The sequence below is a fragment of the Mustela nigripes genome, chromosome 3 (assembly GCF_022355385.1).
Source record: "Mustela nigripes isolate SB6536 chromosome 3, MUSNIG.SB6536, whole genome shotgun sequence".
In the NCBI taxonomy this organism is placed as follows: Eukaryota; Metazoa; Chordata; class Mammalia; order Carnivora; family Mustelidae; genus Mustela; species Mustela nigripes.
In genome coordinates this window covers 69215106-69229348 of record NC_081559.1, presented here as the reverse complement: position 1 = coordinate 69229348, position 14243 = coordinate 69215106, and the positions used below count along the sequence as shown (strand labels likewise).

General features: G+C 40.2%; 1 protein-coding gene across 2 annotated transcripts in view; it reads left to right on the top strand.

The window, feature by feature from the left end:
* Window positions 1-616: 616 nt before the first annotated feature.
* OLA1 (Obg like ATPase 1) overlaps window positions 617-14243 on the top strand; it is a 172465-nt gene continuing 158838 nt past the window's right edge. For both annotated transcript variants that reach the window (XM_059394182.1, XM_059394181.1), the window contains exons 1-2: window positions 617-795; window positions 2065-2165. In XM_059394182.1, coding sequence (XP_059250165.1) covers window positions 2065-2165 — 101 coding nt within the window. In that variant the 5' untranslated portion in view covers window positions 617-795. The remainder of the gene's footprint in view (window positions 796-2064; window positions 2166-14243) is intronic.

Here is a 14243-nt window from a genome sequence, read left to right as displayed (position 1 = left end):
GCAAAACCCTTGAACTATAACTTGATGAAAGAATCCTTAGATCATAAGCTTCCCTGCCCCCCCCCCCCCCCGCCCTTTTCTCCCCTTTAAGAAAGTTTGTTTAACATCACTGGATTGGCTGAAGAGTTATTGGAAAAGGATGGCGGGTGGGGCCGTTGTTCCCGAGGACTCGGTTAGCAACCAGGAGGTCCGCAGGATTGGCGCGGCTGTTCGCCAGACCTGAGGCGACCCGTCTCCGGGCGGGCGCTCGGGCCAAGGGTACTCTGAGATCCCGCGGGTGATATGTGGGACTGCAGGCCAACGAGAGACCGCAGGCGGCAACGCGGGGCGGCTCCGGGAGGGAAGCGGAGACCCGGTGCGGAGGAGCTCCACGTGCTGACTGGACGGAAGACGCGACTTCCCGGTGCCAGCGCAGCGGGTACAGAGCTGTGTGTGTGTGTGCGTGAGTTAGGGAGACAGCGAGACTGGCTCCGGCTCCGGCTCCCCCTCCCGCCCTCTCCTTCGCCGCCCGCTCCTCCCACCTTGCTCCCGCCTCCTGTCTGTTCGGACCAATGGACGGGGAGGGCGGGAGTGAGGGGCGGGGCGGGGCGCGCGCTCTGCGCGCAGGGGCCGCCGGGCGCCCGGCCCGCCCGTTCCGCCGCCGCCGCAGCCACCACCTCCGCCGCCGTCGTGCGTGCTGCTCGGCGGAGGGGCCGGGCCTGTGCTTTCTCCTCCTTCCTCCCCGCCTCCTGTTTGCCGGCAGGACCCGTCTCCCGCTGCTGTTGGGACCCCGTGTCATCGCCCGGCCTGAGCACAGTGAGTACCTCCGGGAGCCCGGGGACGCGCTCCCAGCCTCGTCTCCGGCGCCCCAGCCCGTGGCCCGGAGCCCGGTGTGAGGCCAGGGCCAGGTGGCCGGGATGGGCGAGGGCAGCGGGCGGCATGGGGTGTGTGGATGAATGAGGCGCTCTTGGACTAGGCCGCGCGTCCTGCGAGCGGCCCACGCCTCAGCTCGGCACGTTCCGGGGGAAGCCTTCTGCAGAGGCCGGGACGACCAGTGGCCCAGTCCACGGGGGGAGATGTTGGGTAGAGGTCCGCTCTGGCAGGGCTGCCGGCCACCCCTCTGTAGGAGGCCGGAGGGCAGGAGAGGTTCTCCTCATGCTTCGGGGCCCTGGCCTTTGGCTGGGAGCAGGTGTGAGTTAAGACCCCGAGAAGGGAGCTCCCTGGCACTAGGGGTCAGGGATCAGAAGGCTGAAACATCAGTTCGTGAGCAGGGCCTCAGCGTGGCCGCTGGAGGTTCAGCAGGCGCCAGAAGGCAGGGAGTTTTAGTTCCCAGTTTATAAAACATGAGGTTAGCAGTCCTCGGGAGTTCAGCTTGCAGTAGGAAAGTGGGATTAATTCTGCACGGAGGAATTTGGAGCCAGGTTAGTAAGGACCTGCAAAGTTTCAATTTGGAAAGAGTTAGTGGATTCATCTACGGCTGTAAATAACTGGAGGTAGTAGATTCTAGAGGTTGCTAGTTGTACGTATAGTGCCAAAGGTGGAAGAGACTTGGTTGGAAAGACCCTGATACTGGTGTGTGTTCATCCGTATGAGAATGGTGCTTGTGGGGAAGATGGGAAAGAACAGGTTCCAGATAAGCGGAATGGTTTTGGGGGAGGTGACTTGCTTGCTGGTCGTACTAGCATGGATAATCTCTTATCTGTGCTCCTGCTTCTGAATGCTTTCAGTCTTGTAACCATGTATCACATTAAGGAAGAAAGTGTTTTGTGAACAGTGTGGATGGAAGATTGGCAACTAAATTTTAAGTTTCTTTTGATTTATGGTGCCATATATTTTTAGATTAATCTTTCCAGGACTTCTTAGGAGTGACTGCCTTGACAGCTATCAGAATCGGATCTATTTATAGAACTTTTTACATTTTTTGTTGAAAAACTGGATTTAGCTCCGTGTTGGTTTTGGATTGGTATATACAGTATGCTTTATTCTTAATTTGTTACTCAGTAATATATTTTGTGTGATGAAATGTGCTTTTGGTTAATGGGGAGTATAAAAAATTTTGTTTATATGTATGTTTTGACATTTCAGATGCCCCCCAAAAAGGGAGGTGATGGAATTAAACCACCCCCAATCATTGGAAGATTTGGAACCTCCTTGAAAATTGGTATTGTTGGATTGCCAAATGTTGGGTAGGTGAATGTTGGGCTTTACTTTTTTTTTTTTTTTTTTTAAAGATTTTATTTATTTATTTGACAGAGAGAAATCACAAGTAGATGGAGAGGCAGACAGAGAGAGAGAGAGAGAGGGAAGCAGGCTCCCTGCCGAGCAGAGAGCCCGATGCGGGACTCGATCCCAGGACCCTGAGATCATGACCTGAGCCGAAGGCAGCGGCTTAACCCACTGAGCCACCCAGGTGCCCCAAGGCTTTACTTTTTTTTATCTTGTAAATATTCTGGGTCTTGTTGTAGGAAAGGAAGTCATGTGGTAATTAAAACTTGGAAGAAAAGAAGCTGGGAAGCTGGAATATTAATGTTGCAAAACAAGGTTTTCATTTGGACATATTTTATTTTTGGTTTTCTACACAGATACTGTGTTGAAACTTGAATTATTTCTTTCGTTTGCTTTGCTAAACTAGAGGAAGAAGCAGTGAGAACCGAAACATTAAGCTGAACCAGATCAGCTCTTTGCTTGGTACACTATAGAGAGATACTCAGTTTTGAATTTAAGCGGAATTGGAGTAGTTTAAATTTGATTTTTTTTTTATGCTCGCTGGCTATGTGGTGTATCTATTTAGGCTGACAGTAGTAGGATACTTTAGGAATTAGTTCTAAAAGCCCCACTATAAAGTTGATTAGATTCTTGGGAGATCAGGGATCAGATGGCTTAATTTTTACTGGAGAAGGAACTAACAATTTTGAGTTTAATATTGGAAGTTGCTAGATAAAAGGATATCTGTTATAAAGTAGCTAAATCGGAAAGTTACCAGAGCAAAACTTTGAGTTTTGTAATGTTTAAAATTAAAACGAATCATTTATTTGCAAATAAAGGCAGTGGTAGGAAATATAGGCCAAGTTCAGCATATAACCCACACATGTGCAATTTGGATGTTTAGTTTACTTTTTTCATTTTTTGACCTTTTATTTTAATGTGTTTTAGTAACCTTTAAATATAAAATGTCTCTAAAGTTATTAGGGTATACTAATGGTAACAGATCCATTATGGATTTACTAAGGTGAATGAATACATTTTGGGCATGTGCTTTAGGCTTTTCGATTGGTGGCAAGTAGGATAAGCATGTTTTTTTCACGTGTTCCTTGAAGTCCCTGTCCTAGAGATTTTTTAGTGAATGAGGCATGGGATGGCCAAATATGGCATTTCTTAAATTCTTGTGATGTAAAACATGAGCAAGTGTGGCTGTCCTAATTTCAGTCTTTCCTGGAGCTGGAGAGGTTTGCATTTTGAAGGGGTTTCCTGCTGTGATATAGGCTGCTTGTAAAGTAAGACTAAATAGAGAGTGGAAATGTAAGCAAAACAAATAATTAAGCAAAGTACTGTAGGGTGTTGTCAATAAAATTGAAAGCAAGATATGATCATTATGTCGTGAGCTTCATTTCACTAGTAAGACAGTTTTTAGATAGTAACATCTCTTATTTTAAAATTACTGCAGTCAATGCAGCCTGACTTTAAATGGGACTACTTTAAACTGAGACAACCTGAGAAGTGTTTCTTATGTGAACATTTTAGCTGTAGAACACAATATAATCAGTGTATATGAAAATAACCTGAAAATATATTATCCAGTATAATTGTGCTATTTATGCTTTTAAATTAAATAGCCAACCCACTACCACCCTCCCCCCTCCCCCACCTGTTTTAGTAAGGTATACTTTATAAATAGTAAAATTTTCTCATTTTAATAATGTTTAGTTTGATTTTTGGCAATTGTGTTTGTGAACACTCCTTTTTGTAGAGTTATCTTACATTACTTAACTGTATCAGATATGGCTCTTTGTAAGATATACAACTTCTGGCTGTTTTAAAACACGAAAAAGAAAATTACTGGAAGGACAGAACTAAAGGACAACCTGTACAGCAGACCTTAGGAAGACAGGAACCAGGATAACACTGATAGAGATAGGTCCTTTTGATGCTTAGCCATATTAACTGAGCATTTCTTATCTCCTGCAGCCTCTCCAGTGAGTCACATTTCTGTGTACGGAAATCTGACTGGACATATCTACCTCTGGATAGGTCTACAAGGGATAGATTAGGTACGGGGGAGGTTCTTTAAAAGATGGCCTGCTGATCAAAAGTAAGGACATTTGATATAGAAACCATCTGAAGAATGTCTTGATTTTTAGAGAATTGGACAAATAAGATTTTCTTTTTAACATATATTAGGCTGATAACTCAAAAACTTAAAGGTAACATATGGCTAATAATAGCTGATACTTTTCAAACACTATATGACAGTTACTATTCTGACTGCTTTGTATGTGTTATCTAATTTATTCAGTTTTTTAACTGCCCCCCCCCACCAATTAGAATTTAGATTTCTTGAAGGGAAGGATTGTATTGTTCTTGTTTATTGTTCTATTTTTAGCACTTAGAATTTTTTTTTAAAGATTTATTTATTTATGCCAGCCAGAAAAGGGGCAGAGGGAGAGAGAGAATCCTCAAGCACACTTTCTGCTGAGCAGGGAGCCCAATACAGGGCTGGATTCTAGGATGTTGAGATCGTGACCTGAGCCAAAATCAAGAGTCACGTGCTTAACCCAGGTGCCACCCAGGTACCCCAGGTGCCCCTAACACTTAAAATTTATTAGGAATTTATTAGGCCCTCAGGAATTATTTATGAATGGGATAGTTATCCCCCCCCCCCCATGTAGCATGTAGGCTTAATGATAAGGACACATCTTTTCTTTTTTTTTTTTAAAGATTTTATTTATTTATTTGACAGAGAGAGATCACAAGTAGGCAGAGAGGCAGGCAGAGAGAGAGGAGGAAGCAGGCTCCCCCCCTGAGCAGAGAGCCCGGTGCGGGACTCGATCCCAGCACCCTGAGATCATGACCCGAGCTGAAGGCAGCGGCCCAACCCACTGAGCCACCCAGGCGCCCCAAGGACACATCTTTTAATGGCTTCTTTTAATGAAGTAGAAACAATACCAAACCCAAGAATATGAAGATTTGGTTTCTAGATTTGTTTTGCTTTTTTACTTATTTTTAAAGATTTTATTTATTTTTTTTGAGACAGAAAATGAGAGAGATCTCAGAGGGAGAGGGAGAAGCAGACTCATCATTGACTGTGCAGAGAGCCCAAGGAAGGGCTTGATGCCAGGACCCTAAGTTCATGACCTGTGCTGCCCAGGCACCTCTATTTTTTTTTTTTTTTTTTACCTCACTGACCTTTTATAAATTAACTCCTCTTTCGTGTATTATTATGTTATGGCTGTGAGGCTTAAGGCTTTTGGGGGAAATGTCCTTTTTTTTTTTTTTTTTAAGATTTATTTATTTATTTGGGGGAAGGGGAGAGAGAGAGAGAGTGAAAGAGAATCAGTAGGGGCAGAGAGAGAGGGAGAGAGAGAATCCAAGCAAACTCCCTGTTGATCGTGGAGTCTGTTTTGGGACCCCGAGCCTAAGTGGAAATCAAGAGTCAGATACTGACTTAACTGACTGAGCCACCAGGTGCCCCAGAAACTACCCTTTTTTCTTTTCTTTTTTTCTTAAGATTTTGTTTTAGAACAGTTTTAGGTTCACAGCAGAATTAAGGGGAAGGCAGAGAGATTTCTTTTTTTTTTTTAATTTTTGAAATTTAAATTCAATTAGTCAACATATAGCATATCATTAGTTTCAGATGTAGTGTTCAGTAATTCATTAGTTGTGTATAACACTGAGTGCTCATCACATCAGGTGCCCTCCTTAATGTCCATCATCCAGTTACCCTATTCCCCCACCAGAGGGATTTCTTATATACCCCTGTCCTCACACATGCACAGCCTTTCCCTATTATTAACATTCTCCCACCAGAGTGTTATATTTGTTACAGTTGAACCTGCATCGACACAGTGTTATCAAAGTCCATAGAGTACAATCTTGTCATTGTACCTTACATGGGTTTAGACAAAGGCATATTGACATGTGTCTATGGTTATAGTATGGTGCAGAGGAATTTCACATTGCCCTAAAAATGCTCTGTGCTTGGCCTATTTACCTACCCTCCCCCCAACCATTAATCTTTTCACTCTCTCCTTAATTTTGCCTTTTCCAGAATGTCATATAGTTGGAATCTTACAGTATGTAGCCTTTTCAGATTGGCTTCTTTCACTTAGTAATGTGCATTGAAGTTTCCTGATGTTTTTTCATGGCTTAAAAGTTTATTTCTTTTTAGTGGTGAATAATATTCCATTTCTGGATATGCTGTAGTTTATCCATTCACTAATTGAAGGCTATTTGGATTGCTTCTGAGTTTTGACAGTTATGGGTAAACCTGCTATAAACATCCATGTGCAGGTTTTTGTGTGGACATAAGTTTTCACCTCCTTTGGTAAATACCAAGGAGCACAATTGCTGAATTATATGGTAAGAGTATGTTTAGTTTTATAAGAAACTTCTGAAGTGGTTGTATCATTTTGATTTTCCCCAGCAGTAAATGAGAGTTTCTGTTGCTCCACATCCTCACCACCATTTGGTGTTGTCACTGTTCCGGATTTTGGATTCTGATAGGTATATAGTGGTATCCCATTATTATTTTAATTTGCATTTCCCTGATGACATATAATATAAAGCATCTTTCATGTACCTGTTTGCCATCTGTATATCTTCTTGGTGAGGTATTTATTAAAATCTTTGGTCTGTTTTTAAAAGTCTTTTTTTTAAGATTTTGTTTATTTAATTGAGAGAGAGATAGCAAGAGGGGAGGGGGAAAGAGGGAGAAGCAGGCTCCTCGCAGAGCAGGGAGCCCCATGATTCTGGGATTATGACCTGAGCTGAAGGCAGATGCTAAACTGAGTGAGCCAAACAGATGCCTCTGTTTGTTTTTATACTGTGGAGTTTTAAGTGTTCTTTGTATATTTTGGATAATGGTTCTTTATCAGGTATGTCTTTTGCAAATATTTTCTCCCAATTTGTGGCTTGTCTTCTCATTTTCTTGACATTGTCTTTCACAGAGTGGAAATTTTTAATTTCAGGGGCATCTGGGTGGCTGGGTTGGTTAAGTGTCTGCCTTTGGCTTGGGTCAAGATCTCCGGGTCCTGGGATCCAGCCCTGCATCTGGCTCGGTGCTCAGCGGGTAGTCTACTTGTCTCTCTCCCTCTACCCCTCCTCCTGCTCATGCTCTCTCTCTCGCTCTTAAATAAATGAATAAAATCTTTATAAAAAAAAGAAGTTTTTAATTTCAGTGAAGTCCAGCTTGTCTATTTATGGCTCAAACCTGTGGTGTGGTATCTGCAAAGTCATCACCATGCCCAAAGTCATCTAGGTTTTCTCCTATTTTTTAGAAGTTTTGTAGTTTTGCTTTTTATGTTTAGGTCTGTGATCCATTTTCAGTTATTTTTGAAGGGTGTAAGGTCTATACCTAGATTTTTTTGTTTTTGTTTATTGAATGTGGATGGCCACTTGTTCCAGCACTGTATCTTAAAAAGGCTATCTTTGCTCCATTGTAATTGCCTTTGTTTGAGAAACTATTTTGATATTCCCGACTTTACTGTGTGATGGGATAGCTCTTTTGGTTGCTATAATTATTGTGTGAGATGGGCTTGTCAAATCTCTTCTCTTTTCTTTTCTAAAAGAGTTTATTTATTTATTTGACCGAGAGAGAGAGATCACAAGTAGGCAGAGAGGCAGGCAGAGAGAGAGAGGAGGAAGCAGGCTCCCTGCTTAGCAGAGAGCCCGATGCGGGTCTCGATCCGAGGACCCTGAGATCATGACCTGAGCCAAAGGCAGAGGCTTAATCCACTGAGCCACCCAAGCACCCTGTTGAATGTTTTCTTTTGATTAAATTTAGGTTATGCATTTTAGGGTACAGAAGTGACATGTACTAATTAGTACATCATGTCAGGAAGCATATGGTGTTGATTTGTCCCATTACTAGTGATGTTAACTTTGGTCAGTTGTCTGTGGAGGTGTCTGACATATTTCTTCCCTGTAAGGGTTACTATATTTCCCACTGCAATTAATAAATATCTTGTGGAAGATACTTTGAAGTTCTGTAAATAGTATTTTCTCATATGTTTGTCCCAAATTTTGGCATGTATTAATGATTCTTGCTTGAAATAGTTATTGTGGTGTTTACCAAAAGGTGATTTTAAAGTTTACATTTTTCGTATTACATTTATAGTGGGAACAATTTATAGAAGGAATAATAGAATTCTATTGGCTAGAATTCTGTTGTAAAAAATAGCTCTCCAGGGGGACACCTGGGTGGCTTAATCGGTTAAGCTGCTGCCTTTGGCTCAGGTCATGATCCCTGGGTCCTGGGATCAAGTCCTGCTTTGGGCTCCTTGCTTGGCAGGGAGCCTGCTTCTCTCTCCACCTCTGCCTGCCACTCTGCCTACTTGTGTGCATGCGCTCGGTTGTGCGCGCGCTCTTTCTCTCTGACAGATAGATAAATAAATAAAATCTTTAAAAAAAAAAAAAAAGCTCCCCAGGGTATCTGGGTGTCTCAGTCGGTTGGGCATCTGCTTTTGGCTCAGGTCATGAGGGTCCTGAGATCGAGCCCCACACCCCTGTCAGAGGGGTGTCTTCTTCTCCCTCTCCCTTTGCCGCTCCAACCGCTTATGCTCTGTTAAATAAATAAAATCTTAAGAAAAGAAAGTAAAAAAAAAGAGCTCCCCATTTTTCATGTATTTGATTATAATTTGTTTAGATCAGGATTGGATTCTTAGTTTATTCTGTTGGTTATATTCTGTTACTATTATTACTTATTTTGTTGTTCAAATTGCCCATATTTGGCCTTCAGGAGGCTTCCTGTTCACTCATATTCCTTTGGTATATTCTCTGTATTCTGAGTACTTTCTACTTTTTTGTACCACAGTATGTTCTAGGCTATTTGTATTTTCTCTGCTCTAGCCTTGGAATACATAAAATACATCAGTTTGTATACACAAAATTTTGTGTATCAATCTTTCTGGTATACTTAGCAGTGAAATTTCTGGCATGTGTGGTGAATCTACGTTTAACTATTTGAGGAACTGCAGAACTGTTTTCCAAAGCGGCTCTGCCATTTTATATTCCCACCAGCAGTGTATGTGAGTTCCAGTTTCTTCACATTCCCACCAATACTTGTTATTATCTTTTTTGTTACAGCCAAGGTGTGAAGTGTATTTTATTGTGGTTTTAAATTGCATTTCCTTGATGCCTAACAATGTTGAGCATCTTTTCATGTGGCTATTATACATTCATTTTTTAAAGATTTTCACTGGGGAGGATTCCATGGACAGTTTCTTTTGGCATTTCGAAGTTATCTTCCATTTTCTTCTAGCTTTCCAATGAGAATACTGTTGTCATTCTTAATCTTGGTTTTTCTGTACGTAATGTCTTGTTTTTTTTCTTTAGTTGCTTTTAAAATTTTCTCTACTACTGGGTATTCAGCAATTTGATTATTGTGTGCTTTGGTATGGTTTTCCTTTCACCTCTTTTGCTTGGTGTTTGTTGAGATTTTAGGTTTGTGAGTTTGTGATATTCATTATATTTGTAAAATATTTGGCCAGTATTTCTTCAAATTCTCCCATCCCTCCTCCCCTTTCTCTCCGTTGGGGACTATATTTTAAGTGTGCTAGTTATCTAGATAGTATTCCACTGAGGCTCTGGTTTTTTCCCTCCAATCTTTTCTTTTTTTCCACTGTGCTTCATTTGATCGTTTCTTTTGCTCTTACTTCATGTTCATTGATCTTTTTTTCTGCAGTGTCTAATCTGCAGCTAATCATATTCAGTGTGTTTTTCAATATCATTTTATTTCAGATGTTGTATTTTTCGTACAATAGTTCTGTCTGCATAGTTTTTATAGCTTTCATTTCAGTCCTCATTGTCTTTATATTTCCCTTTATGTCCTTAAGAAAGTTCTAAAGAGATTTATAACACTTACTTTAGGGTCTTATCTGCTAATTCTGTTTTCTCTATCATAACCTGATTTGTTGGTATTTATTGGCTTTTATCCTGATTTTGGTGTATATTTACCTGCTTCTTTGCATGCCTTGTAGTTTTTATGGGATTCCAGACATTGGATTTTATGTTGAGTGCTGCATTTTAAAGTATTCCTTTAGAGAGTGTTGGACTTTGTTCTGGCATTTAGTTATTTGTGTATCATTTTAATTATTTTGAGGTGCCCTAGTATGTTTTCTTATGATGAATTGAAATAGTTTTTGTCCATATATAAGATTCGATTCTTTTGAGGACTCTACCCAAGTTCCCTTATATTTTATGGTCTCTCTACTCTGGCTGGTAGGACTGTGAACTCTTCCAAGCTCTGTGTGAGCCTGAGATTGTTCACTGTTTCTTTTGAGTGTTTTTTTTTTTTTTTTTTTCCTCCTGGCCTTTTGGAGACTGAATTTTCTCATGTACAAATCATTACTTGCCATAGTCTTGAGGACACCTTTTGCTGATCTCCAGAGCCCTCCCTTTGTGTAGCTCCTTCTTTCCATTACACTGCCCTGTAAATTCTAGCTGGTTTGGCCTCCTCGAACTCTCATCTCCATCTCTTTCACATGGTATGACTGCCAGGTTCTGTTCGATCTCCCTCCCTGTTCTGTGGCTTTGAAAGCACTTTTAGGCAGTAAGCGGAGGCAGTTGTAGAGCTTAGTTCATTTGTTGTTCTCTTAGGGAACACAGGGCTGTGCTACATACTGTCCTCTGTCTGAAAATTGTTATTTTATATGTTTTGTTTAGTTTTATAGCTCTTTACGGCAAGAGGGCAATCCCATAGTAGAAGGGAAAGCAAAACTCCCCAGTACCATTTTAAATGAACTTCAGTCTTATTGTACGCTTGTCAACGTTCCATTGTGCCTGCTCTTTCATGGAAATTTGTGATTTGGGAATTATTTGCTTTCTCTTTTTTAACGTGTTTTGAATAATCTTTTGGATGACAGGTCTGCTCTCCTTTTCAGTCTTTCCTGTTATTATTTCAGCAGTAATTGGGTCCCTTAAAAGTATTTGATAGATGACTTTTTCTTAAATCTTTTAAATTTCAGTGTTTTTTTCTTTATTTAGAATTCTCATCTCTGTTGTTGTGTTACAACATAATTTCAGATAGGTTTATTTTTTGCTCATTTACTTGCTTACTATTGTAGACTTTATTTAGCTTTCACCAAGTTTCCCATTAATGTCCTTTTTTCTAGTACAGATCTTTTAAAGGTCATGGAAAATTTTATTTTTGTAATGTATGGATGTAGGTATTTTGTGTAATGTCAATTTAGATTTAATGTTTTTTTCCTGCTGTGAACTTTAAAAAAAAATTATGGTATGAAACACAATATAAGTTACCCTTTAAACATTCTTAAGGGTACAGTTGAGTAGTATTAACTGTATTCTCATTGTTAGGTAATACATCTCTAGAACTTTTTCATCTTGCAGATCTGGAACTCTGTACCCATTGAACAATTTTCCATTTTTCCCTCTTCCTAGCCCCTGTCAACCACCATTCTCCTTTCTGTTTACATGACTTTGACAGGAGTCAGTATACCATGTTAAGTGGAATCATACGGTATTTGTCCTGGTTTATTTCACTTAGCGCTGAGCATGGGGAAAACATTCTCAAATTTTATCTGTGTTTTAGTATGTGGCAGGATTTCCCTTTTGAAGGCCAAGTAGTATGCTGTTCTGTGTATATACTGCATTTTCTTTATCCATACATCTGTTGATAGACAACAGATTTGTCTTTGGGTTGCTTCGACCTCTTGGCTATTGTGAATGATGCTGCAACAAATATGGATTATAAATATCTCTTTGAGATCCTATTTTTAATTTTGTATAAATACCCTGAAATAAGGGTTTTTGAATCATATGATATTCTACTTTTAGAGTTTTGAGAAACTTCCTTACTGTTTTCCATGGTGGCTGTACCATTTTATATTCCATCAGTAATGTACTAGAGTTCTAGTTTCTCTACATTCTGCCCCAACACTTGTTATTTTCTGTTTTTTGGATGGTAACCATCCTAATAGCTGTGAAGTGATATCTTATTGTGCTATTGATTTGCATTTCCCTGATAATTAGTGATGTTGAGCATCTTTTCAGTTGCTTATTGACCATTTGTTTATCCTCTTTAGAGAAATGCTTATGCAGGTCATTTGTCCAGGTGTGTAACTTTTAAAGGTTACTTTTGTTGAGTTATAGGAGTTTTTTATTCTAATATCTGGATATTAATCCCTTATTGGACATATGATTTGCAATTTTCTCCCATTTTATAAATTTTCTTTTCACTCTGTTGTTTCCTTCTTATGTTTTCTTCTAGGACTGTTAGAGTTTTAGGTCCTACATTTAGGTCCTTAATCCATTTTGAGTTAATTTTTTTATATGGTGGGGATCCAATTTTATCCTTTTGCATATGGCTGTCCAGTTTTCTCAACACCATTTGTTGAAGATATAGTCTTTTCCCCATTTTCTGGTCTTGGCACTCTAGTTGAAGATCATTCAACTATATATGTGAGGGTTTATTTCTGAACTCTCTGTTCTATTCCACTGGTGTCTGTGTCTTTGTTAGTTCCACACTTTTTATTACTGTAGCTTTGTAATATGTTTTGATACCAGAAATCATGCATGGACTTTTGGGAAGAATACCATGGAGGTGAAATATCCTCATAGCATCATATTAAGGGGTGTATGATATCAACACAACTTATTACTCAAGAATTAGGGAATGAAGCTCCACCTCCAGAAGGAAGGAGTATCAGAAAATTTGTGGACATTTGTTAAAACCATCCACGGTAATTAGTTAATATTATAAGGGAAAGATAATTTGAGGCTATTCAAATATCCTGTTTCTTTTTTAAGTTTCCCTGACGGGGGGCATCTGGGTGGCTCAGTTGGTTGAGTAACAACTCTTGATTTCCGCTCAGGTCATGATCTCAGGGTTGTTGGATTGACCACATGTTGGGCTCCATACTCAGTGTGGAGTCCACTTGGGGATTCTCACTCTCTCCCTCCACCACTCTCCCCCCACGCATGGGTGTGTTTGCTCTCTCTCAAATAAATAATAATTTTTAAAAAAAGATTTTAATTTATTTATTTGAGAGAGAGAGTATGCTTGGGGGGGCGGGAGGAGGGACAGAGGGAAAGGCAGAAGCAGACTCCCTGCTGAGTAGGGAGCCCAGCAGGGAGCTTGAGCCCTGAACTCCAGGATCATGCTAGGGACTCCAGGATCATGACCTGAACCAAAGGCAGATGCTTAACCCACTGAACCACCTGGGTACCCCTTTTGTTCTCTTTTCTTTTCTCTTTTTTCTTTCTTTCTTCCTTTCTTTCTTCCTAGATCTAATTTATCTATTTGTCAAAGATAGAGAGAGCCCAAGCAGGGGAAGGGGCAGGCAGAGGGAGAAGCAGGCTCTCAGCTGAGCCAGGAGCCCGATGTGGGGCTTGATCCCAGGACCCCAAGATCATGACCTGAACCAAAGACAGATGTCTAATCCACTGAGCCACCCAGGCACCCCTCTTTGTTTTTTTTTTTTAAAGCACTTCCTCTATGACACTGTAAGATATTTTAGGCTCCTATTTTTTTTTTTTTTTCCTGTACTAGCCTTGTTTCCAGGGGGCCCTGGTTTCTATTGGAGAGTGGTATTTAGAAACTAATATCTGACTCTAGGTATGATTTTTGATACTAGAGTATTAATTGCTTTTAGGCTCTCTCACCTGATAGAGTTAGGAAATATATGTGGTTATACTAACCCATGTATACATACATTGATATTCATTTCTGTTATCCCTGTTTATTTCTTTTGTCTAACAGATAGATACTTTTTTTTTTTAACAGTTTAGTGAAAGAACATTCTACTTTTTTCCATGTTTCAGATGTTTGTTTTATAAATGGTTAATTCAGAATGCTGTGGGAATTTGCATTGGCATCCTGACTTCCCAATACATGTTGTGATTTTGCATAAGGTTCTAGATAAAACATCTTTTCAATCAGGTTTACTTATTACAGTAAAATATGTAATTTCAAAAATATTTAGATCCTAAATGGAGGGGGCAGTCATTAAGTGTAGTCACTTTTTTCTTTGTAGTGTGATCATTGTTGAAATAATATTTATGTAAGCCCATTGTTGCATAAGAAAAATTCT